General features: G+C 65.7%; 3 protein-coding genes across 4 annotated transcripts; all 3 read right to left on the bottom strand.

Moving 5' to 3' along the window:
• Nucleotides 1-995: 995 nt before the first annotated feature.
• SYNGR2 (synaptogyrin 2) lies at nucleotides 996-4,752 on the bottom strand. 2 transcript variants are annotated; one of them, XM_081110523.1, is made up of 4 exons: nucleotides 4,563-4,752; nucleotides 2,659-2,896; nucleotides 2,186-2,325; nucleotides 996-2,096 (listed from the first exon to the last, which is right to left on the bottom strand). In XM_081110523.1, exons 1-4 carry the CDS (start codon nucleotides 4,659-4,661, stop codon nucleotides 1,899-1,901), a joined length of 675 nt encoding a protein of 224 aa, XP_080966649.1. In that variant the 5' UTR covers nucleotides 4,662-4,752; the 3' UTR covers nucleotides 996-1,898. The 2 variants fall into 2 exon arrangements, with proteins under 2 accessions (XP_080966649.1, XP_080966650.1); XM_081110524.1 differs by lacking the exon at nucleotides 2,186-2,325 and having other exon boundaries at nucleotides 1,006-2,096; nucleotides 4,563-4,695.
• Nucleotides 4,753-5,304: 552 nt separating this feature from the next.
• Nucleotides 5,305-9,517, bottom strand: LOC308532700 (protein IL-40). The gene is made up of 4 exons (XM_081110239.1): nucleotides 9,120-9,517; nucleotides 7,343-7,612; nucleotides 7,119-7,215; nucleotides 5,305-5,768 (listed from the first exon to the last, which is right to left on the bottom strand). Exons 1-4 carry the CDS (start codon nucleotides 9,328-9,330, stop codon nucleotides 5,762-5,764), a joined length of 585 nt encoding a protein of 194 aa, XP_080966365.1. The 5' UTR covers nucleotides 9,331-9,517; the 3' UTR covers nucleotides 5,305-5,761.
• A 6,204-nt stretch (nucleotides 9,518-15,721) lies between these two features.
• Nucleotides 15,722-24,112, bottom strand: TMC8 (transmembrane channel like 8; the record flags this gene model as incomplete). The annotated part of the gene is made up of 15 exons (XM_081108992.1): nucleotides 15,722-16,348; nucleotides 17,297-17,375; nucleotides 17,793-17,951; nucleotides 18,179-18,309; nucleotides 18,484-18,667; nucleotides 18,849-18,946; nucleotides 19,299-19,422; nucleotides 20,441-20,580; nucleotides 20,861-21,031; nucleotides 21,392-21,539; nucleotides 21,863-21,999; nucleotides 22,682-22,767; nucleotides 22,952-23,101; nucleotides 23,425-23,573; nucleotides 23,973-24,112. The coding sequence occupies 15 exons, from the start codon at nucleotides 24,110-24,112 to the stop codon at nucleotides 16,100-16,102; spliced, it is 2,145 nt and encodes a 714-aa protein (XP_080965118.1). The 3' UTR covers nucleotides 15,722-16,099.
• Nucleotides 24,113-27,371: the final 3,259 nt, after the last annotated feature.

Genomic DNA, 27,371 nt, shown 5'->3' with positions numbered 1-27,371 from the left:
GCACAGCAGACACTGATGTGATCTGTTGGGGATTTCTTTCCAGATCTTTCTCTAGTTCTGCTGCTCTCAGCCGCAGCCTTTCCTGACAGACATGGTGGTGGAGCAGGTCCTACGAGGAACGTTCCCTGTTCTCCTCTCCAGATGGGGTTCGGGACAGAATGGGGTTCGGGACAGAATGGGGTTCGGGACAGAATGGTGAACAGAGGCGCCCGGGCCCGAGTTAAGAGGAGGCGGCTGCTCAGTGCTGCCAGCTGGGGCTGTGGGGTCAGGTTTTGTTTGTGAAACAGACACTTGGCAATTCAGGAGCCAAGAAAACGAGCTCAGCTGCGCCTGGCGCGCGCCCGTGGGTGGGGTGGGGCGGGGCGGGCCTGGCTGCAGGGCTGCCCAGGCACATAGGCTGGGGTCCCGGTTACACTGAGGAGTTGCACACAGCGAGGCTGTAACTCAGAACCCTATATGTTGTTACTCGGGTTTTGAAATGACTGGGGCCCACTCTGACAGCTGCCTCTGTCATTGCTCAAGGGGAGCTGCTGCAGGCCCTGGCCTCCCAGGGGCGGGGTGCTGGGTGCCAAGCCTGCCTCTGCCACCTCCTGCCTGGGAAGGGCCTGGAGGGGCTGAGTGCTGTCTGCTGGAGTGGAGGACCCCGGACCCAACCAGGGCGCCCCCCCCAACACACACACACACACACACACACACACACAGGGGAAGGGGCACTGGGAGGGCCAGCTCCTGTGCCTCCACCACAGCTAGCAAGGGCGCAGGCAGCCTGGCCGGGTCCTGTTTGCCAGCTGAGCGCAGCCGCTATTTTAAGGTGCTGATGGAAGGCTGTGTGAGGAATGTGACCCCAGATGGGGAGAGGGCAGGCGCTGGGCGCGCTGGAGGGGCCGCTGGCCACAACCTTGTTCAAAATGCAGGTTCCAACCCCCCCCTCCCCCCCCCCCCCCCCCCCCGCAGTGGAACTTCTCCCCCTACTGAGGCCAGCCAATGACAGTGGAGATTATGAATGAGAAAAACATTTATTCCATCTCAGAACCAGCCTATCAATCTGGTGGGGGAGGGGGGATGTCTTCCCCAAAAGCTTTCTAATACCTTCAGCACAGCCTGGGGCTGTGGGGACACCCACACCTCCTACCTAAGGCAGAATATTTACATAAAGCTGGGTGTTGTCAGGCAAAGCCCCTCCCTGCTGTGGGGAGGGGCAGGGGGGGTGGTAGGAGCAGGGGCAGGAAGTGCTGCCCAGTGGCCCCTGGGTGGGCACCAGCCCTGCCCCGTGGCTGGCAGGAGGAAGGCCCAGAGGCACTGGCACAGGGGAGTGACCCCAGCCAAGCAAGCAGACCCCGTAGCAGCCAGAGGGCTGCCGCCTCAGGGCAGGCCGGGGAGGGCACCAGCGAGGGACAGTTCCCAGAAGCCTCTGGGAGCGGAGAGGGCACTGAGGTGGGCACTGAGGCAGAGGCGGGCAGACCTGAGTGAGGAGGAAGGGAGAGCCAGCCCCACACCAGCACCAGCAAGTGGGAGCTCCCCGGCCTCATCTTTGGCAGAGAACCCCAACTCCCTGGGGCCCGGCTCCCTGTGGGCTTGGGGAAAATGAAGGCACTTATCAGAACAGCATGGCGGCACTTCTAGCTGCCGGGCGGGGCTGGGGACCATTAGAAGCAGTGACGAGTGTCTAGCTAAAAACTCTTCTTTAAAAATGCCCTGAGGAGGTGGGTGCTGCCTGGGGCCTGGGCACCCTGGCACGGGAGGCAGGGGCTGTCCAGCTTTGCCTGGGCTCCCACAGGCCCAGTGGGACCAGGGGGGCCAGCAGCCCCTGGAGGCATGCCTTGCGGGCGAGAGGAGTCCAGGACCCAGGGTGGCCCTCCAGGCACCCTCCCTGCCCCGTTACCATCCCCTGCGGCGGCTCAGTACACAACGGGAGGCTGGTAACCCTCCGTGGCCTCGGCGTTCTGAGTGAAAGGAGGCTGCTGGTAGCTGTCCACCGGCGGGCCCGGGTAGGAGGCGTAGGCTGTGCTGGGGTCAGGGGTGGGGTCCGCGTAGTTCTGCATAAAGTCGTCCACCCCGGCCTTGTAGCGCTGGTAGGCCAGGGCGGCCAGCAGGCCCTGCAGGGAGGCTGAGGTTGGCTCCTCCACGCCCTCCCCAAGCCCTCCCCCGTCCTTCCCCGAAGACCCCAGGAGCCCGGCCCACCTACCCAGGAGAAGATGGAAAAGAAGCTGAAGGTGATGGCCGCTCGGGCTGAGTCCGCTCCCAGCAGCACATCCTTCGGGTTGGTGGCTGCCCACTGGTTGGTAAGGAAGCAGAAACCCACGAACCACAGGAAGGTCCAGAGAGCTGGGGAGGGGCGGGAGGCAAGGTCAGCTCCACAGACCGGGCAGGCAGCTCCCAGAAGCCTCCGGGAGTGGAAAGGGCGCTGAGGCAGACACCGGGTGAGCACTGGGTGCCATCTCAGGAGGCCTGGCTCCAAGGCCCCATACTCATCACAGCACCAGCGGGCTTCCGACAGTTAGAGATCTGTGCACGAGCCTGTCTGCTCCAGGGGGACCTCGCGCCTCTCCATGCTCCTCCTGCAGCTCCGAGCCGCCCCCCCCCCCCCCCCCCCCCGCAATCAGAGACCCCTAGAGCGCCTGGGAACACGGCCGCTTCCATCCACCTCCCGGGAGATACCTGAGAAGAGCAGGTCGCCGATGACCAGGTACTTGCGGTCCACGGCGTTGCTGATCTGGGGGAAGTAGACGTCGACCACGAAGAAGAAGGCGCAGGCCAGGAAGGCCAGCACGCCGATGGCGCTGCCGTAGCGGCAGGCATCTTCGTTGCGGTTGAAGACGCAGTACCTCTGGTGCGACTCGTGCGTGTTGCTGTAGCCCTCGCCGAAGATGCAGGAGAACACTATCAGGGCGAAGACCTGGGGGCAGGGCGGAGGGGCTGAGCGGCGGGCCAGCCCCCAGGGCCACGTGGGGTGGGGGGCCCTGGCCTCGCTCCTTAAGGGGGTCAGCATCCAAGCCCCTCTGAACATGGGGGTGAGCTGGTGAGCCAGTTGCCTCCTGAGGCGCGGCCTTCATTCTCACTTCTCCCTTCTCCCCGCCTCTCCAGACCAGAGGACAACACTGCTGCCACCTGAGGGCATGGCGGGTGGCTCCTGGCGGGGGATTCCTGGACCGTGGGCGCAGAAAGGACGGGGAACTCCTGGGAGGGGACCACCCTGCCCCGCTGCCTGTGGGATGGGGATTAGGGGCCATCTGGCCACTTCCACATTCAATGAGTGTTAAACACGACAGGCCACACAACCACAGAAGCTCAGGCCTGGAGTCTCACCCCCTGATCACCTGCCTGTCACCCCCCCAGCGCCCACCCGCTGTCTGATGCCCTGAAGGAAGACTCCCCACCTCTCAGCAAAGCCAGGCCACCCCGGCCCCTCCCACTCCCCTCCGCAGGCCGAACTCCCCGGTGTGTCCAGCTTTCTCTCTACAAGAACTTCCTGCCTCTGGCGTCCTGGCCACGCCCCTCCAAGAAAACCCCAGTCCGCCCCCGCCCCCCCAAGAGTGGGTGCTGATCACAGGGTGCTCCAGGCTGGTCTGCACTCAGAGCCCGGAGGTCCTGGGTCCTGGGTGAGCTCCCCAAGGGGTTCCAGTGGGAACAGCCTCCTGTCACCTGGTCTCCTCCCCAAACTTCAAGGCCACCCACCGCCCATCTCGGCAGACGCAGGGCTGTGTGGACACCTGGCTCCCTCTGGGCCGGGCCTGGCCTCCCGCCCCGCCGGCCTGCCTGCCTGCACCGGCCTCTCCGGCTGGTGTCACAAGCCCCGCCCAGGCTGGAGATGAAGCCGGAACTCCGGGATGCTGGGAGCGGGCTGCCAGGCCCGACTCCTGGCACTGCCCTCCGGACCCGCGGGCACCTGCTCCTGGGCTCAGACCCTACCGCCAGGCAGGGAGGGGGCCCGGGCGCCACCAGGGCACCCCAGAAGGTTCCAGTGCCAGGCAGATGTGAGCAGGGAGGGCCCGGCCTGCTGCCCGCCCACCTGGCTTCGGGTGCCGGGTGCCCGGGAACAGGGACCCACCCCCACCTTCCACCCCCACCTTCCTGGTGCTGGGGGCTCGCCCGTCTCGGGGGGGGGGGGGGAGGAGGCACCTGAAGTCACCCGACCGCGGGTGGGGACACAGACCCGCAGGCTCTCCGGCGTGGAAAGGAGATCCTGTTTCGGGGCACCGGGCGCCCCCCCCCCGCCCCACGTGACTCGGGAAAGCCCCTTCCAGGTGAATCCCAGGCGGGAGCCGCGCGGCCCGCCGGCCACCTGTCCTGGAGCTGCCCAGGCTCCTCCCGCCGCCAGCGGGGCACCGCCTGCTCCCCAGGCCTCCGGGGAGGGCGCCCGGGCCCCGGGCTGCGGTTGGGGCGGCCGAGCCCGGGGATCGGGGGGGTGGGGGGTGGTGGCGGGTCCCGGTCCCCGCGCGCCGCCCTCCGCGCGCCGCCTCCCACCCCGCGGCTCCGGGCCGCTGCCACCTGTCGCGCCGGGGCTCGCGGGCGCCGGGCCGGGCGGAGGGGGCCCCGGTCCCCGGTCCCCGGCCCCGACTCACCAGGCTCACGGCGCGCGCCACCACCTGCGGCTGCGCCAGGAAGCGCCGCAGGTCGAAGGAGCCGCCCGCCTTGGCCGCGCCGTAGGCCCCGCTCTCCATGTCGCCGCTGCTGTCGCCGTCGCCGTCGCCCGCGGACGCCGAGGAGCCAGCGGGGCCCCGCCCCGCCCCGCGTTCGCCCCGCCCCGTCGTTCGCCCCGCCCCGCCCCGCCGTTCGCCCCGCCCCGGGGCGTGGCCAGCGCGGCTCAGGGACCGGGCGCAAAGTGCAGGCGGCGGCGGGACGCCCGGCTGCCGGGCCGTGGGCCGCGGCGACACCGTCTAGCCCCCGCGCTCGGCCCGGCGGGGTCTCGTCCCCGCTACGCTGGCCCGCGGCGCGACCCGAGGGGGGCAGGGGGTCCCCAGGAGCAGAGGGACTCGCGGGGGGCCCCGCCTTCCTTGGCGCCTTCTCTCCCACCGCCTCCTCCAGGAAGCCCGACCGGACGCCTCTGGGCTGCACCTGCGGGGCCCAGGTCGCCGTGCACACCCACCCCCGCTTCCACCTCCCCCCGAACCCCAGGCCACCGCCTGGACCCGCCCTGCCTGGCCGGTCCTTCCCCCTCCTCTCCGGAGGGAGACTGGGGTGGGGTGGAGACACCCCAGTTCTTCCCCTGCTGCGCCCCCGAACCCCCTCCCCATGGTGAAAGCGGCGGGACTTCAGACGGCCAGGCTCCAGGATGGGGTGCGGACAGAAACGGGGTTCCAGAGCGACAGGGGGGGCAGAGTTTAATCCAGTTCTTTCCTGAGCTGGTTCAGAGCAATGAACAGGGAAGGCGGTGAGGGGAGGGGTGCAGGCTGAGGACGGGGACCCAGACAGCCCGCCTTTGCCGGTCAGGTCAATGAGGGGGTGCTGGCCAGGTGGGCCAGAGGACTGGCCACCAGAAGATGGGGTGCCCTCGGGGAAGAGGGGAGCCGGTGGGGGGAAGAGGCCCTGGGTGGGGGTGCAGCTGGGCCTTTTCAGTCCCCCCACCTCCTTCCTGGACCTGCATGGATGGTGACAGGCAGCCTCCCGGGACCTCTTCTTCCCGCCACCCCCCCACCCCCATCTTGACATCCTCGCTGCAGAGCAGCAGGGCCGGGGCTGGCAGCTGTTCTTCATTCCCAGGGGCTCCTCCTGTCCGGCCGGGATGGGCTCGTGGGGGCTCTGCTGAGCCTGCACCTGCTGGTCACAACCTGGACACAAAGGAGGTGAGACTCCAGGTGAGGGAGCCCCCCTCCCAGCCCCCCTCCCAGGCCTCTGGGAGTTTTATGGCGCCAGGGGCATCAGTGCCTGGGGGGGGGTGCGGGGGCGGGAGGCTTTGTCACCCCACTAAGTGAAGGGGCACCGAATCACCCTGGGGGGAGTGCTGGCCCAGGTCACATGGCGAGTGGGGGTCTGGTCTCTACACCCCATTTTGTAGAAGGAAAACAGGCTCAGAGAGGTGACATGGGTCTGGCCTCTGGGGAGGAGGAAGGGACCCCGAGAGGAGACAAGGGGCCGAGGATAGACCCCTGGGGCAACAGGGGGGGCGAGGCGGGGCCAGGAGACCAGTGTCAGGAAGCAGGGGAGGCGGGAGCTGATGGGGCCTGTGGTCGCACAACACAGAGGCTTAGGTCCAGGGGTTCCCCACCTTTTCTTGCCCATGCCCCCCTAAGCATCTCTAACATCCTGATGCCCCCCTGCCGCTCCCTGTGACATAGAATTCTTCAAACAGTGACTCCTTGTCACGGGGAGGAAGCCCGAAAGGCCATTCACTTGGTCTAAACAAGCTTCCCAAGAACATGGCATCCACGAAAGAGGAAAACAAAAGAACGGAAGGACAGTTGAAGTCCTGAGGAGGAAGTCACTGAGAAATTGTTAATAATAATAATATGAAGTGACAGGGAAAAATAGCAAATAAAATTTCAAAACATAATAGAGACCTGAAATGCCTAAATACGTCACAATATGTATTTCTATACTGTCTATGAGGCCCCTCAAACCAAAAGAAATGCAAAAAATTCACTGTTAATAACTCATTCTCAAATTGCCCCCCTTAAAAATCAAATTGCCCCCCTGTGGGGCATGTGCCCCACACCGCTGGGAACCACTGCCCTGGTCACTTTACAAGTCATTGAAAGGATGACCTGGGAGAGGGGACCCCAGGAGGCCCCATCCCTGACTCCGAGGTTCCCATGGAGGTCAGAAGCCCCTGGTCCCAGGAGGCATGTCCCCCATCCCAACATCCCTCCTCAGACCTGTAGGACCACAGGGCAGTGTGCCACCCAGAGGCGAGCTGACTGCATTGCAGGGCGGGCAGCGGGACCAGTGGTCATGGTCCCATAAAGCCACGAAGCAGCAAGCCCTCAGCAGGCACGTGGCGCCCAGTAGGTTCTCGTCAACTCCTGCAAGCACCCACTGCGATACGGATACGGTCCTTTCCTTGCCCTGGTGGCGGCCCTGCCCTAAAGCCCAGCACCCTCTGCTCTCCAGCGGGTCCTCTGCTGGGCCACACAGCCCACCAGCTCTTCTCACTCCTCCCGCATCCAGCACCTGCCTCCTACCTGCTCCGCGCGGTCCAGCCCAGCATCCCGGAGGTGATGGCTGCGATGGAGGTGAGGCTGGCAGCCAGCACGAAGGTGGCGGCCTTAGGCAGCTGGCCTGGGAGGGAGGCAGGTAGGGCCAGGGTTGGCATGGCTGCTTCCGGATGCCCTGCCCTGCCCGTGGCACCTCCCACCCACCTACCCAGCAGTGCCAGCTGCCCTCTGGAAACCAGGGGCCCTCTCACCTGGGGGCACCAGCGTGAGGGGGCTGCTCTGGACCCCGACGCCATTTTGGGCCTGGCACTGCAGCCAGGCCGGTGTCTGGGTCAGCGGGACGGAGAAGTTGGCGGGCTGCCCGTACGGCGGCGTCTGCCGCATGTGGACGTGCCCGTCCTTCCCGACCAGGCTGTAGGTGATGGGTGGGCTGCCCGAGGCCGCCTGGCAGGACATCTCCAACCTTGGCCCTGCCCCTCTGTCCAGCAGGGTGAGGCCAGTTTGCAGCTGGGACACAGGCTCTGGGGGGCGGGTGGGGGGCGGACAGGAAGCACAGGCATGACTGGGAGACTCCAACACCCTCTCCCCAGCAAGTTCCCCTGTTCGCAAAATAATCAGCTGGAGGCCTGACTGTGATTGCGCCTCCTCCAGGCAGCCGTCTGGATTACTCCCTCCGCCTCATGTCTGGGCTTCTACCCTACTTGCAGTGTGTACCTCACAATTTCTCATTCGGTGTTAGTTCATGTAGTATATTCTGGGTTGCCAGGCTTAGCAAACAGAAATGCAGGACGCCCAGTTAAATTTGAATTTCATGGAAACGATGAATAATTTTTTTTTTTAAATCTTCATCTGAGGATCCTTTTTCCATTGATTTTTAGAGAGAGTGTAAGCGGTAGAGACAGAGAGAAAAACATTGATGTCTGAGAGACACATCGATCAGCTGCCTCCTGCACACTCCCTACTGGGGATTGAGCCCACAATCTGGGCAGGTGCCCTGACCGGGAATCGAACTGGTGACCTCTCTGTGCACGGGACAATGTCCAACCCACTGAGCCATACTGGCCAGGGCAACAACAAATCATTTGTTAGTATGAGCATGTCCTATGCAAAATCTATCTGGCAACCCTGCTTCTAATCTTCCAGTCTTGACTCTTCTGCTGAAATACAAGCTCCTTCAGGACAAGAACTGCTACTTAGAAGAGTCTAGATTCTAGAATCCCCAGGCCTTCCGCCTGATGCTCTGAACAGCCCCATGCCTGGTCCGATCCTGACCACTGACTGAGAGCCCCCACTGCCCCCTCGGTACCCCTGGAGTAGGTGCTGCCATCTTTGTTTTGTAGATGAAGCAGCCGAGGCTCAGAGAGGTTGAGTGACTTGCCCAAGAACCCACAGCCTGGAAGTGTGGGGGTTTGAACCCTCCACCTAAAGTGCTCCAGTCACAGGGCTCTCCTCCCCAGGCCGCCTCCAGGTTCGGGCCACAGGGTCACTGTCCCAGCCCCGGTCCGCAACACTTCCGGCTGCCACCCCATGCCCCCCACCAGGAAGGACCCCTGGGGGAAGCTCAGGGTAGCACGGGAAGGATGCAGGACTTGGAGCTCCGTGCAGTGGGGTTGAGAACCACACATTGCCACTTGCAGACCAGGGCCTGGGACAACCGTCTTAATCTCCAAGAGCTTGAGCTTCCTCCCGTGCCTGCGGCTGCTGAGAAGATGAAACCTGATAAAACCCCACATGCGCCCTTTAGCAGCTTGAGGTCGGAGGTCGGGGCTGTTTCACTCTCCCTTCAGCCCCCTGGGGGCCCAGCCAGGATCTAAACCTGGTGCTGTTTCACTCTCCCTTCAGCCCCTTGGGGGCCCAGCCAGGATCTATACCCCGCCTGTGACGCCTGTGACCAGGCCCCAAGGGACTGGGAGAGGCCCTGGAAGGTGGACAACCCTTGCCCAGCCCCCAGCCCCCAGCCCCCCAGGCTTCCACTCCCAGCCCCTGCTCCCCGCACCGCCCGCCCGCCCCCACTCCCCCTGCACTCACTGGCCCACAGCTCCCAGTACATCTGCAGCGTGGTGCTGGCCTGGCGCAGGCCCCAGGAGGTGCTGGCCTGGCAGGTGTAGGTGAGCAGGTCTGGCCTGGACTTGAGCGTGACGTTGATGTGGAAGGAGACGGGGTGGCGGGTGCTCACCACCTTCTTGGAAACTTCAATGTCCCGGCTCCCCCAGAGGGAGTAGGTGACGGGCGGGGGCATCTGCGAGTGGCAGGTGACGACCACGCGGCGGCCTAGGGGGAAGACCTCCAGGACGCGGTAGGCGATGGAGACCTCCGGGGTGAGTGCTGGAAGGTGAACGCAGGAGGAGGAAGGAAGCCAACATTTATCAGCGCGGGAAGAAAATGCTGGTTTGCCGGCGCTTCAAAAAGTTACACCGCGAATCACCATCTGACCCAGCAATGCTGCTCGTAGATATGCACCGAAAGGGCTGGCAACAACCCGGCCGGCAGGGCGCAGGGGCTGAGCATCGACCTAGGAACCAGGAGGTCACGGTTCGATTCCCGGTCAGGGCACAGGCCCGGGTGGTGGGCTCCATCCCCAGTGGTGGGGTGTGCAGGGGGCAGCCGGTCCATGATTCTCTCTCATCATTGATGTTTCTCTCTCCCTTCCTCTCTGAAATCAATAAAAAGATTTAATAAAACGATCAAGCTTTAATATTAAGAAAACATACAACCCCCCTCCCCCCAAACCCCTCACTCAGCCGCTCCCAGAGGGCGCCTCCGTCCAGACCTCCTCTCTGCTTGGAGGTGACTTTCTGTTTTGTCGGCAGGGCCTGGACCGGACTGGGACGCACACGACATCTCCAAGACCTTCCTATGGAGCCTCTGGGGCTGCCCATTGAGAATTTTCCAAGCCACGATCGATTGATCGTTCGGATCAAACAACGCTGCCTTCTGAGTGCGGTTTGGGGGAGAGGGGTGTGTTCTTATTGGTGCATTTTCAAGACTAGTGTATAGGGGCAGTGCAGAGGGAAGCGTCTATGAGACCCAGATGTCAGCCCGCGGGCATCCTCCATGCCCTGCTGGGCACGATGCCCTGGACACTGCTGTGGTCAGCACACCACTCGCTGAGCAGAGACTTAGAACAAACGGGGGGGGGGGGAGGGGGGGGCGGGGGTCTCCGGAGACGCTTCCCAGGAGCCCGAGTCTCTGAGCACGAAGCCTCCTTCTCTCTAGACCAGGGGTCCTCAGCCAGGGCCCATCTCTCCAGGGGACCTTTGTGTGTCCGTGGGCGTTTCTGGTTGTCACCAGTGGGGGGCGCTCTCTCGGTGCCTCTTGCTGGACTTCAGGAGAGCCCCCGTTTTTATGGCTTGTTTTCCCACAGGGTCCCCGCAGGCTCTTCCACCTGAAGTCCGTTAAGCTGTATGTGGAGGAGCTCGCTCTGGGGCACCGCTTTGCAAATCACTGCTAATAATTTCACCAGCGCGAGCCTGGGGCCAGAGCCCACCTCAGGCCAGCCTCCTAGGCCAGCCTCCTCCTCCCGGGGAGGGAGCGGGGAGGGAGGGAGGGGGGAGGGGTGCAGGGCAGCGGCACCCACACCTCTCGCTGCTCCTTCACCATGAATCAAAGCGACAGGAGAGCGGCCCACCTTCACTTCCTGGACGGCTATTAGTGGAGCCTGGTTTACATACGTTTCCTCCCCGCTCACCTGCTCCCCGCCCGGGACGCCCACCCGTGGCGGCCTCCTGGGATGATTTGGCCTCTGCACCAGCCCGTTAACGAGTGGCCGCGCATGTAATTTACATCGCACCACGGGCGTCAGAACCACGGAACGACGGGGTGGCACACTCAGGATCACGGGGTGACCACGGGGCCCCCAGGACCGGGAGCGGAGCCCGCGGGGGCTGGGCTGGTGTTGCTGTGGCAGCAGCCCCGTCCCTCTCGCGTTTACCGCGTGTCCTGATGGCCTCACTCTCGCCTGCGCTTGACTCGGTCTCGGGCGTTGTGCGCAGGGACGTGCGGTCCAGGCCCAGCGCCCGGAGCGGTGCGCGCCGCCTGCGGCCCAGGTGGAGCAGTGGCCGCCCCATCCCCGTCCCGCGCGCACTGCGCCTCCCTCGGCGGGATGGCCTCGCCTAGGCGCACAGCTCTCCGCGTCTCCCCAGCACCTAGGCGCACAGCTCTCCGCGTCTCCCCAGCACCTAGGCGCACGGCTCTCCGCGTCTCCCCAGCACCTAGGCGCAGTCTCCCCGGACCACACTTGCCCTGGTTCTTGGGGATTTCGAAACACAGAGATCACCTTCCAGGGCCCGGCGCTCAGCTCCTCCGCATGCGGTTCCTTTGCCCGCTTCTCGCTCCCGAGGCCGGCCCAGCGGCGCCTCACCGATCCCGGCAGGTGCTCAAGCCAACACCTTGGGGTCGTCCTCAGGGCTCTGCCGGGCCCCATCCGCAGCAGGTCGGCTGGCCTGGCCTTCAGCCTAACCCCTCCGCTTCCGTGTTATCACCAGCTCTGGACCCGGGAGCAGCCCGGTGCCCTTGCGGTTGCACCCTGGATCCCTCCCTGCCCCCCCGCCCATCTCTCCTCAACACAGCATCAAAGGCCCCAGATCCAACCTCTCACAGCTGCGCCCACAGGCCTCCCTGCCCCCACCCCCCACCCCACCCCCACCCCTTGTCCTCTGACCTCCCCAGCGGCCCTCCCCTCTTGCTTCCTGTGCTCTGGCTACCAGGCCCTTCTCCAGGCACGGCCTGCTCTACATGTCTTTGCTTGGAAGGCTGGGGGGTCCCCTTCTCAGTGCCAACTTCCCAGAAGGTGCGCCCCCTTCCCTCCCATCACTTGCTTTCCTCTGGGAGAAGCACAATGAGCACACCTGTCCCCCAGCCGGCGGGCGTGCGAGCCCCCGAGGCAGGGCTCTGTCATTTCTGCACCTCGGGCATCCCTTCTGGGCCTAAAGCAGGCCCGGCACCAAGCGGGGGTACAGCCAGCATTTGCTGAGTGAACAATGAATGAATGAATGAATGAATGATTTTCCTGTGGGTCTCTTAGCAGCTCCGTGAGCAGACTTGTGGGGACTGAGCGAGGGACCCGCCCTGCCAGGTACTCCCCAGGGGCCGGGCCCACAGAGCTCTGCTCTCCTTTTAGCGAAAACACCACAAAGTGTTTGTTTTTAAAGCAAATGAGGAAATGGCCTTTCAGCCTGTGCTGGGGCGGGACCAGGGACCTGCCCTGCATGACCCCAGGCGGATGCCTGCTCAGTGACCCCGTGACCTGATGGAAGAGCAGCTCCCTGCCATGGGAACCGGCAGGGGAGGTGACCCACCACCTTCACCTTGACCTGAAGGGTCACAGGGCTAGACATGAGCCAGGAGAGAGGGGCGGGGAGGGAGGAGAGTGGAAAAGTGGAGGCAAAGCCTTACAGCGGTTCTCAACCTGTGGGTCGCGAACAATGAAAACACATCCTGCATACCAGATATTTACATGACGATTCATAACAGTAGCAAAGTTACAGTGATGAAGTAGCAACGAAAATAATTTTATGGTTGGGGGTCACCACAACATGAGGGACTGTATTAAAAGGTCGCGTTATCAGGAAGGTTGAGAACCACTGGAGGTGTCTGGACCAGGGTCTGCCCTCCCCCTGCTCTGTGCCCACCCCCTTAGAGCACAGAGACCAGGTCCCCAGCCCGCCCACTGCGTCTCAGAGGAGGCAGCCTCCCATTGGTGCACCTGGGAACGGGGGCTGGCCTTCCCCTTCGCTCCCTGCCTCCCCCCTACCCGCCCAACCCATCCCGCGCCCTCTCTGGGGTCACGCCCACCCCACAGAGCTGTGAGGCTTCTGGAGTGGCTTCTGCTCCATACATGGCACCCCGGGGCAGAGTAATGGGGCTACACCTGCCCAGGGATCCCCCCAACACACACACAGCCCCTAGTCCTTTGGAGGCCCCCTTCCTAGCCTCCTCCTCTCTCCCCCTCCCCCCAGAGCTCTGCAGGGGTTGGGGCCAGGTTTTAGGATTGTCTGATTGTCCATCAGCAGGCACCCTCTCACCCAGCCGCACCCTCCCCGCAGCCAAGTCCCTTCCTGGGTGGGGCCCTTGTCCCGTCTGCCTGCTGGGCTGCTCACCTGTCTCTGGCTCCGTGGAGAAGCTGCTGGTGGCTGTGAGAGAGGGAGGTGCGGAGGGGTGAGAGGGAGGGTTGGGGGAGGCTGCAGGCCACCAGGGAGGCCCAGGGAGGCCCAGGGGTATCAAGTGTCCTCACTCAGGAAGCTGCTCTGAGCCCACGGTGAGCTCATCAGCCGTTTCGCGGGTGTGCGAACAGTGGGCTGGAGAAGCGGATGGAGAAGCAGCGACTGGGCCACACCTGCTGTGCGGGCTGGTCTGAGGCTCAAGCCCATGTCTCTGCCTCTGCGTCCTGTGCTTCCGGGGTGTCCATGCCCGCGGTCCCACCTCCTCTGTGCCCCCCGCACCCACCTCAGTGCAGGGGCCCCTCCCAACATGTCCCCGGGGGCTCACCCAGCGCGGCCAAGCCGAACAGCAGCGGGAGCCTCATGCCTGTCGGTGTGGGCCTCTGCCCAGCTCAGAGAGCCTCCCCCGGTGGGGCCTCCTCCCGCCTGGACTCCCAGGATGCTCCCTGGGAGGGACCTGCATTGGGGAGATAACCCGAGGCCCTGGGGGCCCTGGGTCCCCAGCACCAGGGCTGGGCCCCCCACAGCAGCCTCCACCACACCCCACAGGGAACTCGCCGCCTCTGCTGGGCTGTGGCCCTGCGCTTGCTGGGCGGGTGGGTGTCCAGTCCTGAGCCCTGGAGTCCGCCGGTTCCTAGGATGAGGCTCGAGTTGGTTAATCTGGTGACTTCGGGGCGGGGGATTACCCTGGATGACTGGGGAGGACCTGGTGTGACCCTGGGGCCCCGCCCAGGCCCCACAGGGGGTCTGACACAGGCTGCAGAGCCCGTGGGCTGGACCCATCAGAGAAGCAGGCAGGAGGGGCAACTTCCGGCATCCCACCCTGGTTCATTCGTGACCACCTTCGGGCGCCTGTTAGGTGCCAATGCTGGGCTCAGCCCTGAGTAACCTCAGGCTGGGTTAGGCCGGGCAGGTGCTGGGCTGGAGCCCGCCCTGAGCGCGGACGGGGGAGGGACCGCACTCCTCAGAAGGCAAGGCACCCGGGACCGGGACACTGTGTAACCGCTATTTAACCCTCACAGTCACTCCAAGGGCGGCTGAGGCCCAGGCTACGGACTCCCCCACGGCTCCCAGCTCCGGGAGGCTGCCTGGCGCCTGGCCGGCTCTCAGGAAGTGCTCCCTGGAGGGACAGAGGTGGTAGTAAAGGACCTCCGTGGCGCTGTGCTGCGGTTCTCACGTGAGCGCCACCCTCACCCAGGGGCTCACCCACTGGGCCCCACCCTTACAGCTCGCTCTCTTTTTTAATTTATTGATTTTAGAGAGAAAGGTAGAGGGAGAGATAGGAACATCAATGATGAGAGAGAATCATGGATAGGCTGCCTCCTGCAGGTGCCCCGCTGGGGTTTAAGCCTGCAGCCCGGGCCTGTGCCCTGACCGGGAATCCAACCATGGCCTCCTGGCTCACAGGTCAGCGCTCCACCCCTGAGCCCCGCGGCCGGGCGCCTTCAGAGCCCTCCTGAGTCAGGAGCCGCGTGGGCCTGAGAGTTTGCATTTCTAGCAAGTTCTCAGGCGACGCGGAGGCTGCTGGCCGGGAAGCACAGGTTGGCCCCGAGATGTTCGTGAGCACGCGTCACTTGGCGTGGGCCGGGCTGGGGCCGCCCTGAGCCGGGCTGTTCCCTGCAGGCTCTCTGCCAGCCTGGAAGGCCCAGCGCGTGCCCACAGCCGATGGTCTTGTGACGCTGGGTGAGTGAGAGGACGGGGCAGCCAGCCAGACGCGCCTTAGTGACCGCAGGAAGCCTGTGGCCTGAGGGCACCGGGTCAGAGCTGCCCAGACGCTGCCCAGGCCTGGAACCCAGCCAGGCGGGGCCCCTGGTGGAGGCGGGGGCTTTGCAAGCAGGTCCTGGGTTTCTCCTGACCTTCGCTCCTGGGGGTCTGTGGACCAGGCGTTGTCACCCTGTGGGTAAGTGGCCCTGGTGGGGTGCGTCACCGGGGCGTTAGGCCGCTGGGCCCAGCGCATGTCGCTGCGCGCTGAGCCGTGGACTTGCAGCCTCCGGCAGCCTCCGTGCAGCCTCCGGCTTTGGAAAGGAACCTTCGACAGGCTCGGGAATCACAAACCCAGCCTCAGGCAGATCCTAACGCCTGAGCCCTGGGGGGGCCTCTTCACCCCACCATTCCCGGAGGTCAGCTCCCTGGGGGATGCAGAGAGGGTGGGCAACCAGGTGCTGCCGATGGCAGGCAGGGTCCTGAGGAACCCCCTTCATGGAGGGGGGGCACCCACTTAGAATGCAGGGGTGAGAAACCGCTAGGGAGAGGCCGCCTTCAGACCCTGTTCTGACGCGGGTGAGCCCTGGAGGCCTGGGGTCAGGGGGGCAATGACCACTGGGCCCCTCGCTGGGGGGGTCTGGCTCAGGAACCGGGTGTCGGGGTTCTGGGCGTGTGCCCTGTGGGTTTGCTCCAACTGTGCCAGGTTGACCCTCCCCACGGGCGGAGAGCCTCAAATTTTATGATGGTGCTTCCCGCGGTAGACAGTTTCTGAGCACTGCCAGTGGGTGTGTATTTATAAACTACTCATGGGTTATTATACTAACATATTATGTAATCATACAACAATCAAAAAAACACAAAATTTAAAGAAATAAGATAAAAATACCAACTATAATACTTCAAGAAATAAAAATTATTTAAAAAAGAAAAAAAAAATACCAACTATACAAAGAAATAAAAAAAAGAAAAAATACAGACTATAAACACAAGTTTCCATGTTTTCTTCCTGCTGCCTGGGTGTGTGAACCCCGCTTTGGGGCATCACCGGGGAGCAGGAGCGTGGGGCAAGGGGGACTCTGGGGTGGCGGTGGGCTGCAGGGCGGCCAGGAGGCTCCAGACGGAGTGGGGTCGGAGTGGGGGTCCGTGCTATAGCTCCGCGCCGCTGGGGAAGCGGAATCTACAGGCGGGATCCACGTGGGAGGGGGAGGGTCTGGGGGACCTGAGGGCCTTGGGGGACCTGGGCCCCGGGGAGCCTGGGCAAGGGAATCCAGGGCAGAAGGACCGCGGGCGCGAAGATGGAGAATGAGGTGATTGGGGCCCCGGCGAGTCACCGAGGCCCAATTCTGGCAGCAGCCGGGACAGGTCCTCCACCAGGTGCCACTTCTCCTGGACTTGCTGCGGGGGAGCAACCAGCCGGTTGGTTACAAAGGCACCGCCCCCCAGGAGCAGCCCAGGTCCCCCAGGAGCAGCCCAGGCCCCGCAGGAGCAGCCCAGGCCCCCCAGGAGCAGCCCAGGCCCCCCAGGAGCAGCACAGGCCCCCCAGGAGCAGCCCAGGCCCCCCAGGAGCAGCACAGGCCCCCCAGGAGCAGCCCAGGCCCCCCAGGAGCAGCACAGGCCCCCCAGGAGCAGCCCAGGTCCCCCAGGAGCAGCCCAGGCCCTGCAGGAGCAGCCCAGGCCCCCCAGGAGCAGCCCAGGCCCCGCAGGAGCAGCCCAGGCCCCCCAGGAGCAGCCCAGGTCCCCCAGGAGCAGCCCAGGCCCCGCAGGAGCAGCCCAGGCCCCCCAGGAGCAGCCCAGGTCCCACAGGAGCAGCACAGGCCCCCCAGGAGCAGCCCAGGCCCCGCAGGAGCAGCCCAGGCCCCCCAGGAGCAGCCCAGGCCCCGCAGGAGCAGCACAGGTCCCCCAGGAGCAGCCCAGGCCCCCCAGGAGCAGCCCAGGCCCCGCAGGAGCAGCCCAGGTCCCCCAGGAGCAGCCCAGGCACCCCAGGAGCAGCCCAGGCCCACAGGAGGAGCCCAGGCCCAGAGCAATCAGCCAGTCTCCCAGCTGCGGATCCGCAGGCCACTGCCCGCCCCGGAGGCCCCGCCCCCACAAGCCCCGCCCCCGGCCCGCCTCCCCGAGCGAGGCCACGCCTCCTAAGGCTCCGTTCCCGCCCAAGAAAGCCCTTCAGGGTCCCGCCTTAGTCCGGTCCGAGACCACGCCCCCAGCAGCGTCCCGGCCCCGCCCTCAGCCGCACTCCCAGACACTGGTCTCCAAGGCTAACCGGCTCCTGGCACCGCCTGGCCCTTTCCCCGCCTCCATTCCCAGCCCGAGACCACCCTGCTCGGATGGGGTCTCGCCCGCTCTCACCCACACCAGCTGCTTCCGGAGCCCCTGGATGGCCCTGGCGTTGGCCTGGGACTGGGAGACGCACACGGTCAGGACGAGGCTTTGGATAGAGGGGGATCCAAGGTGAGTCACCCCCACACTTCCGCCCCACCTCCTGGGGTCTTCTCTCTGCCTGGGTTTGCAGACCCGGCTTCCTCTCACCTCTGCTTCCTCCCACCGTGCTCAGCCCTCGCCCCAAATGACAAATGACCCCGAATGACAAATGACCAAATGACGGCAATAACCGGGCTTTCAGCGCTAAGTCAGGCACTTGCTCCTCCCAGGGGTCAGGTGAGGTGCCTGGGTACAGGCGAGGCTCCAGGGGTCTGCCCAGGGGCACAGGAGGAACCCCCGGGCCACCTGCCTCCCTGGGCTCTCCCTGTCCTGCTCCCGGATCCCATGAGACTGGCTGGAGGTGCCCATGGAAGGACCCCCCTCCCAGGGGCCCCTCCCTTGACCCCTGCTGCCCTAGAGGTACCTGAGCAGGATGAGGAGGGGAAAGCTGAATGCCTGGGAGCCCAGGTAGTGGAGGGCCTGCTGGACAGGGGGTGGCAGCCGGAGAGCCACCAGCTCAGGGACCACCTGCCAGGGGGCTGAGTAGTTGGCGAAGAGGCCGCAACCCCGAGAGGAGTGGATGCTGCGGAGAGACCGGCGTCAGGGCCCAGTGAGGAGCTGCCGGCCCCTCCCTCCGCCTCCCGCCCTCGCCCTCTCCTCCCCGCACCTGCTGACCGGCCATCCCTCTGCCTCCCGCCCTCTCCTCCCCGCACCTGCTGACCTGACCGGCCATCCCTCTGCCTCCCGCCCTCTCCTCCCCGCACCTGCTGACCGGCCAGCCCTCCGCCTCCCGCCCTCTCCTCCCCGTACCTGCTGACCACGTAGCCCAGCGGCATGGTGGCCAGGAGCAGGCCCAGGATGAGCACCAGCTGGAAGAAGAAGGTGGAGCTCGAGGCTCGGAACCGCCGCAGGGACGCCCTGGAGTTCCTCAGGAGGGTGTACTGGGGGGCGAGCGGCAACGGGGGGCTGTCAGCTCCCATGTGCAGACACCCAGGAGCCTGGGCCCCGGGAAGTGAGGCCGGGGGGCGGGGGTGAGGGCAGAGGCAGGACAGGAGCCCCACTCAAGGTGCCCACCAGGGCACCCTGCTCCCTCCCGCCCCACCTGCGAGCCGCACCTTCTTGATGTAGAAGGTGAGGAATATGAAGACGCTGTGGAGCAGGGGCAGCAGGGGGCAGTAGAAGAGGCCCATCCAGATGACCGTCTGCCCCGCCACGATGTCCAGCACGTTCGTGGGCACGAGGAACTCCTCCCGGCCCAGCCAGGTCCAGAACCGGCCTGAGAACCGCTCCACCAGCATCCTGGGCACAGGGCGTGCCCAGCATCACCATGTCCGTCATGGTCACGGCCATGGACCATCCCACACTCAGTCACAGGGACACACACATGTAGAACTGCTCACCCCTGGCTGCAGCCACCGGCCACCCTCAGACATGCCCAGGTCCCCCCACCACTGCCCCATGGTGTCCCCACGTGGCTGACCTCCTAGGCAGGCTGACCAGGAAGGCGAAGGCCACGGTGAGCAGGAAGTTGAAGGTGCTCAGCTTGTACAGCTCCTCCCCCACCGAGTTCTCCCAGCACTGGGCAGAATGGTTCCGGTCACCACCCACGGGCCCAGCCACCACTCACCCACCCGTGGGGGGGTATCTCCGTGGACAGGAGCCTTGCCTGGAGCCTGATACGATTGCTAAGGTAAAGCCCCGGCCCCAAGGATACGATTCACGCAGGGAAAACCGCCCGCCCGGGCTGCCACCCTGCACTGTGCTGTGTGGTGCAAACAGCACCCCCTGGAGGTGTGCCCAGGTGTGGGAAGCTCTACCCCCACCCTCTCGCAAAGGTGAGACCTGGAGAGGAACCAGGAGATGAAAGGGGCAGGGAGGTCAGAGGTGGGGAGACGCCCAAAGGGACAGGCCCCGCCGGAGCCCCAGCCACCTGGTAGTCACAGGCGTTGTAGCCGTGGGACTCACAGCTGGTCTTGTTGCGGCCGAGGCACAGCATGGTCTGGCCCAGCGAGAAGGAGAACATGCCCAGGCTGGCCAGCTTCAGCACCACGCACCTGCGGGCCGGGATGTGGGTGAGGCTGCTACCTGCAGAGCCCCGCCTCCTTCCCACCTGCCCCCGTGTGGCCACGGTCCCCAACGTGTGTTCCCCAGCACTTGGGTCCCCGGATGATTCACGGGAGAAGGGTTCCGTTTGTCAATCAGGTTGGGAAACTGCACAGCCCGGCCGTCCTTCCCCGACCCCCAGCTTGGAGAGGCACAGGCCCCGATGGGCCGTCACCATCCTTATTTATTGCAGGTGAGAGCGTCCCTCCGCCTGCCGCCGGTTCATACCCGCCCACTCCACTGCCTGTGTACCCACACACGTGCGTGCACCCGCCTGAGCCGTTGCACACGGGGCCTCACAGGGAGACGGCCAGCCCCAGCCACCCCCGGTGCGTTAGAGCTAAGTGAGGGCTCTGCAGGCTGACCGTGGCAGGCTGGGGACAGCGGTTCTTCTGCTGGGGGGTGGGGGGTGGGGTGGAGATGGGGCTCAGGTGGGGAGGTTCACAGAAGGGCTGTGGGTCCACGCAGGACCCCAGCCTGGAGCGGGCAGAGGGGCTTGTGTCTGAGCCTGCACCAGGCCAGCATGCGAGCTTGACCGTGGCCAGCACGCTCGGTCCCTGTGAACCAGTTTCCCCATCTGTTCAAAGGGGTGATGGGGGGCTCTGACTTCACGGGTCACGTGAGGGTTGTCGAGGGAAGGGTGTAAGCCCCCGGGCGCGTGGGAACCGTGAGTCCCATGTCCCTGGTTTCCCTACGTGTGTGACGCTGGTTCCCAACACCCTCTGGCAAACCAGCCGCGGGCCCCTTGGCGTGGGTTGGTCCAGGCTGCGGTCTGGTCTGGGCAGAGGGGATGGGAACGCCTCCCACCAGGGCTCCCTGGGACGGAGCGTTCTGGAAGCATCTTCCTGCCTTCCCTGCTTGGGACTCTGGTGCCAGGAGACCACCAGGACGGGCAGCAGCGCCCAGCCGCTCCCGTGCCTCAGCGCCCCGCCTTCCCTTGGTCCCGCCTGGCACCGGGGCCTCGCTCACCAGACGAGGATGAGGTTGACCTCGGTGTTGGGAGGGTAGCTCTCCAGCTGCACCAGGAAGACGAACAGCAGGGGGCCCAGGAAGTTGACCAGGGCGATGACCCCAGGGGGCAGGTACTGCAGCAGCACAAACAGGGTCTCCTGCCGGGAAAGCAGGGAGGGGGTGCCATGGACCGGGGTGCCCGGTAGCTCCCCTCCCCTACACCCCCTCCAGGGTAACTCTGGGGCAGGCCCCCCCGTGCCTGGAAGGCCCCGGGCGATGGCAACCTGGCAGCCTAGGACTGTCCACAGGGTGTGCCAGTCGGATGGGGCCCTGACTGGGCGCGTCGCTTTAACCACTCTGAACTCAGCTTCCTCAGCTACCACCCGCCTCCTCCCGCAGTCTGGCCAGGAATAAACCAACATGTCAGCTGCCTGGCACCTCCTTGTTGTCCTGCGAGTACTTGGTGGCCCAGAAGATGGCGCTGATGGCCCCGACCACCAGGAGCCCGATTAGGAAGTTGACCCGCAGGTAGGAGAGCAGATGGCAGGCTCTCTGGGCCCGCGTCTGCTGCTGCGCCAGCTGGAACCGATGCCCCTCCTCCAGCTCCACCTGCGAGGGGTGGGTGGGGGGTGGAAGCAGAGGCAGGTGGGGCGGCCAGGGTCTAGGCAGGGTTGGGGTGACACTGGGGCAGGGACAGGCCCAGGAGCGGCAGCTGCTTTTACCTCCCCTCCTTGTACTGTGCAGGTGAGCAGGTGAGCGCTCACACCTACACCCGCACAGCCTCTGCCTCCAGGTGTAACATCTGTGTGCACGCATGTACACACTCACACACATACACTCTCATATACATTCCACATGCTCCATCTCTCTCTCTCTCTCTCTCTCTCTCTCTCTCTCTCTCTCTCTCACACACACACACACACACACACTCACCCGCACACACGCTCACACTCGCACGCCCTCACTCACCTTGAACTCGTTGCTGATCTCATGCTGTTTGATGGTGGCTGCCTCCCGGCCGCGGATACAGAAGTCCCAGGAGGAGAAGACCTTGGCGCTGAGCGGCGACCGGTAGTCCTGGCCCAGGAACAGCTTCTGGGGCAGCCCCTTCACCATCCTGGGGGGGCAGGAGGCAGGGCCTGTGGGAGGGCGCCTCCAGGCTGCCAGCCTGGGCTGTGGCTCTGGGTCTGGGAAGCCCTGGCAGCCCCGGGGCCAGGCATTGGCCTTGGCCTGGGTCGGGGAGGGGACACAGAGGCAGTGGCCTGGGGCCCTGAGGGCTGCAGCCGGGGACCCAGAGATGGTACCCAGGAGGCACCTATGAGCTGACTGGATGAGCCAGGACCGTCCTGCCAGCTGGGGGCGGGACTATGCCAAGGGAGGGTGAGTGGGGATGGGTGGGGGGTACCCCGGCCCGTGAGGCGGTGAGGGCAGGACGCTCACCGTCGCAGGGTCCCGCAGAAGCAGAGCAGGAGGCAGGCCAGCGGGCTCAGGAGGTAGGCCAGGCGGATGCTGTAGGCGGAGCTGCCCTCGGGCCCCGCCCGGTAGGCGCCATAGAAGATGTAGGTGTTGTTGAAGGCCTGGGACGCGGTGAGGACGAGGGTGAGGACCCCTGAGCTTCAGTCCCTGCCGGGCTGGGTGCTAAGTGCTCGTTGACTCTCACAATAACCCCGTCACTTCACAGAGGCTCCCAGGGGCCAGGCGCCTGCCCGAGGCGGCACAGTGTTGAGGAAGAGAAAGGCCCAAGTGGCTTTCAGGGCCCGGGTGCGGTGGTGCTGATCTCAGAGGCCTGCACACGTGTCCCCCGCACTGTCCCCCGCGCTCCAGGCCCCCTTGGCCCCGAGGGCTGTGGGTGCTTCTCCCAAGCCCGGCTGGGGCCCAGTGGCCTCCGCTCTCTCTGACCCCATCACTGGCCTGGCCAGGCTGTCTATGTAAGACCATCCCCCTAAGAGCCAAAATGTCTCACAGCCAGTGTGGCTCAGCGGTTGAGCGTGGGCCTCTGAACCAGGAGGTCAGGGTTCGATTCCCGGTCAGGGCACAGGCCCGGGTTGCGGGCTCGATCCCCAGGAGGGGGAGTGCAAGAGGCAGCCAATCAGTGATTCTCATCATTGATGTTTCTCTCTCCCTCTTCCTTCCTCTCTGAAATCAATGAGCAAATAAATAAGTCAGTGCCAAAACGTGCTTAGAGAGGTGAGTGTCCACTCGACTGGGGTCCCCTGAGGCCAGCTCCCTCCGGAGCCATCGCTGGGATGGGCCACTTACCCGGCCAGTGAGCACATTCCAAAGTCGGGAGTGGAGACCGGGGGCAGCAGCCGCGGGCTGGGGGTCACCAGGGCACTGGAGGGCTGCTGAGGAGGGAGAGGGCCAACAGGAAAGGGTCCCCAAGGCATAAGGGAGGATGTGCCCCCACCCACCCCATAGCCCTCAGCCCCGGAGGCCTTGCCGTGCAACAGGCTGGTCAGGTTGAGTCCCTGGCTGGACCCCAGCGAGGATGCCCAGAGGCCCAGAGGGTGGGGCTGCCCAGGCACTCACTGAGGTTAAGGGCGGGGCCTGGGTCCGGTGGGCGGAGCCAGACCAGGGGCAGCAGCACGAAGCTGGAGGTCAGAAGCACGGTCAGCAGGTTGAGCATCAGCAGGAAGCGGAGGAAGGTGAAGTAGGACTGGATTCCGGTGCCAAAGAGGCCTATGGGAGAACAGCGGGTGGGGCACGGGGCCCCGAGCCAGGCTCAGCGGGGATCCCAGGGCCCTGCCATCCAGCGGTGTGGGCTCGGCCTCGCGGGACCTCTGGTGAGTGGTCCCCCAACTGGAGGCCCCTCGCAGTACCTCTGACATCCACCAGGGGGTGCTGCCGCCCAGCAAGGTTCGGGCCCACTCAGGTGTGGAGGGGTGTGAGGACAGGGGGCTGGTTGGTGGGGCCGAGGGGAGCGATGGCAAGCCCGGGGCCCTCCTCCTGTTTCTAAACTGGACATTCAGACTCCAGACCGGGGAGGCGGGTGCAGGCCTTACCCCCGATCTCGTACAGGGGCCCCTCCCAGAGCCCGAAGCCCTGGGCCAGCCGCTGCGCTGCCTCCCTCAGGCGCCGTCCCGTGGTCCCCCGCCTTCGCTGCCACCGCTGCCAGCACGAGGCCTTGGCCCCCTCGGGCTCCCACAGTTGCCTGGGATGGGGGGGGTGATGGGAGCACCCGGAGTCACCCACCGTGCCCTCCCGGGCCAGGCAGAGCTGCTAAACAGGTGATTCCCACCCCCATTCTCTACTCCCACGTCGGGCCTGGCTGTGTCCTGACCACCCACTCCCACGTCGGGCCTGGCTGTGTCCTGGCCCCCACTCCCACCTCCGGCCTGGCTGTGTCCTGGCCCCCACTCCCACGTCGGGCCTGGCAGTGTCCTGGCCCCCCACTCCCACGTCGGGCCTGGCAGTGTCCTGGCCCCCACTCCCACCTCGGGCCTGGCTGTGTCCTGGCCCCCATTCCCACCTCAGGCCTGGCTGTATCCTGACCCCCCACTCCCACCTCGGGCCTGGCTGTGTCCTGACCCTGGACCCACCGAGCACCCACCGGAGGAAGCGCTTGTCCGCCATGGCGTAGGGCAGCGTCCGCACGGGCGCCCAGGAGGACCACAGCCGCTCCATCTCCTGCTCCCACAGCTCCTCGCCTTGGGGCTCGGGCTCCGGCTGGTGGGGCCCCGGCCGCCGCATCTGGGCTGGGGGGTGGCTGAGGTAGGGGCGCGGGGCTGCAACTCCGTCCCAGGAGGGAGGTGGGCGCCTGTTGCCCGAGCCTCAAGGTCTGGGCCTTGACCGCGCAGAAGGGAAGGGAAAGACCTGCTGGAAGAGGCCAGCCTGGTCCCCCCCACCTCCCACGGCAACACCGGCCAGGGCCTCGCCCGCGGCCAAATGGGGGGAGAAAGGTCGAAAGGAAGACGGACCCTCAGGGCCCAGGCCCCTCTCCTCCCGCGGCTGCCGGCCTTGCCGGTCGCCCGCCACCCGGTCTCCACGTGCTGACTTCCCACGGGAAGCCGTCCCTGTCCCCGGGACCTGGTGCCCTGCAGCACCCCGGATCTGAGCTGTGGGGACCCCCTCTGTCTTCTATCTGTGGCTACTGCCCCCAAAGGAGGAGGCGTGGCTACCGCCCCAGCCACAGAGGGGCCAAAGGGACCCCCACCCAGCACCCCTGGGCCCCGATCTCTCCCCCCACCCCCTGTGCCCTCCCTCCCCCGGCGCCCCGCGCACCTGGGGGCAGGAGCAGTGACCCTGGAGACCTCTGGGCCCGGCTCCTTTCACTCCAGGCGGGACTGTGAGAGCAGAAAGGAGGGTCACATGACAGGAACCCCAGCTCCCGCCGCGGTCTCCCCGCCCCCACCTCCCGCAGTTTCCTCCCTCTCCACCGGGGCGGGCGGCCCTTCCTGCGGGCGGGCGAGGGGCGCAGGCGGCAGGTGAGGCGCGCGGCTCAGCCTCCCCAGCGCGGGTGCGTGCGGGCAGGGTGGGCGCTCCCCTCCCGCGTGGTACCCCAGCAGGCCCCCCCCCCCCCCGACTCCAGGGACCCCAGTCCCCAGGGGCGCACGGGGCAGATCAGAGCCCGCTCACTCCGCCCGCTCCCTTCCTGGGGAGCCGGAGTCTGACCCCGCTGCGGGCTGCAGGCTGGGGGCTGGGGGGAGGGGGGTGGTGGTGGTGGGGGGAGGGCCGTCCCGGTGTAGCCGGTGAGGTGGCCCCGGCCGCCCTCAGAGGGCGCGATAGAGTCTTAGCGGTGGCCCCATCCCAGACGCCAGTTGTTTGGTAACTTCCCGCCTCGGTGGCTGCCACTCCGCGCAGGCCTGGGCCTGGGCTACAGATGGCTCCATCGTGCCCGCTGCCTGCCCGTAAGGGTGTAAGAGGCACCCTGGCCGTTTCTCTCTCCTGGGACCTGGGAGGCCTCGAGGTGCTGCCCTCCCTCCCTGCTCCCTCCCCACACCTTTAGGGCCCAGTCATCTCAGCGAGCACTGCCAGTGGCTCCCCCGCCTCCTGACCTGGCCCTCCAGTCCCGCCTGGAGCGAAAGGCCCTCCTCTGTGCCAGTCCCCGGTGGGGCCGGTGCTGGGCACACAGTGGGATGGCGAGTGGGGAGAGTGGAGACGGACGGGCAAGTGTGCATGGCAAGTGCTCCACTGGGCTCAACCCAGGGAGGCTCCCCAGAGGAGGTGACCTTCAAGATGGGCCTGAGGTCATGCACGAACCAGAGGCTGGGGCTTGGGTGTGCAGGGAGGAGGAGAGGCGGGGGCTGCATGCTGAGCTGCCTGGTGCCTAGATCCTGCCTGAGACCACCCACCGAGGACCACACTGCCGGCTGCATGACAGCCCGGACCGCCCTCGTCTGCCCCACCTCAGTCCCAGGACGCCTTTCCCATCGAGTGTTTTCATTGTGGGTCCTGGCCTTGCCCACCTGTTCTTCTCTCCTGGGGGCCTCCTTCCGTGTCTCCCTCCAGCTCACTTTCTCCCTGCCCGCCTCCCAAGGCTTCTCGGACCAAATCCCCCCCACCCCCCGCCCCCTGTCCCCATCCCCCCCCCACCCCCCCCCGTCCGCTGTCCAGATCCGCTCACTTTCTCAGACACCCGGGAGCCTGTCCTCTGGCCTCCTGTCCGGCTGCCTAAGGCCAGGCTGCTCGGGAGAGCTCGCGGACAAGACCCAGGCCTGGTGGGGGACACCTGGAGGCCTGTGAACCCCTCGGCCTCAGTTTCCTCATCTGCGAACTGGGGACGGCAGTGCTGACGGGCCTGGCTTGTGCGGAACGGCCGGAAGCTATGGGGACTGGCCCCCTCCTCCCCAGGCAGCACACAGGAAGCGCCACCGGCTCTAGCCTGATCCCCAGTGGAGCCACGCCCACGCCCAGATGGGGCGAGGGAGATAACGGGTCTGCCAGCCGCCGCCTGGGGCTGTTTGTCAAAAGGAAGGACTTACCCAACCTGGTGTCGCAAGGCGCTGGGTGCTGGGTGCGGCTCTGGGCACCCAGTTGTTTTGATAACGCCCTGGGAAGGGGACGGGTTTGCAGTTACTGTCCCCAAATGAGACTTGGGGACACGGAATTCCATAGAAAGTGAGGACTTTAGCCAGAGATGGGTGCAGACAAGACACTCGGACCTCAGGGTAGGGTGTGAGGAGGGGCCGAGGCTGGCAGGGAGGGGGCACCGTTGCTGGACGAGCGCGTATAGTAGGGTGGGGTGCACCCCGGGGCCACGCCGGGTTCTGTGATGCCGGAGGCCGGCCACCACGTGCGCTGGCGGGCGGGAGGGCGGTGCAGCGGCCCCAGGTCCGCCCCTGGGCCTTCGTCACTCCCTCCCCTGAGCCGAGGTCCCTCCCCCAGGTGGCGGAGCCCCAACCACCGCACCCAGCGGACAGGCCCCTCCTCCGGCCGCCTCCCAGGTAAGAGCGAGGTCTGGGGCTTGGGGTTGGTGGCCGTGCCCCCCAGCCCTAGCGTCCGGTTCTGGGGCTGGGCAGCTCCACCCCTTCCCAATTCCTTTGGGCCCCTGGGCGCTGGGCCGAGAGTTCCTCCCCCGTCCTCCCGTCCTCCCGGGTGTGGGGGCCGGGGACTGCAGCTCCCAGCCCACCCCAGGCACCCGCAGCCCCAGGAGGGTGTGATGGGCTGGGCGAGAGGTGGGTCACGAAGGATGGCACCGCTGACCTCCAGCAGGGAGTGGGGAGTGGCAGGTGGGCAGCTGCTCAGGCCCCTGGGCAAAGAGGCCGGCTGTGGCTGGTCCTGGGCACTGGGCGCTGCGCTCAGCAGACTGGCTGCCTGAAAGGCCGCACCCTGCCCCTCCCTGGCCTGGCTCAGGGCTCAGGAATGGTGCACCCGGAAACTCACCGGACCTGCCCCGCCTGAAGTAGGGTGCCAGGGTGCCGCGTGCCCGCCAAAGTCAGTCCTGGCCAGTGCCCAGGTGAGCCCCCTCCCCCGGGGGAAGGCTGCTGGGCCCAGGCCTTAGCTTCTCGCT

The sequence above is a fragment of the Myotis nattereri genome, assembly GCF_964212035.1.
Source record: "Myotis nattereri genome assembly, chromosome: 16".
Classification (NCBI taxonomy): Eukaryota; Metazoa; Chordata; class Mammalia; order Chiroptera; family Vespertilionidae; genus Myotis; species Myotis nattereri.
Note: the sequence above shows the minus strand (reverse complement) of the source record. Positions and strands in the feature narration are given on the sequence as shown.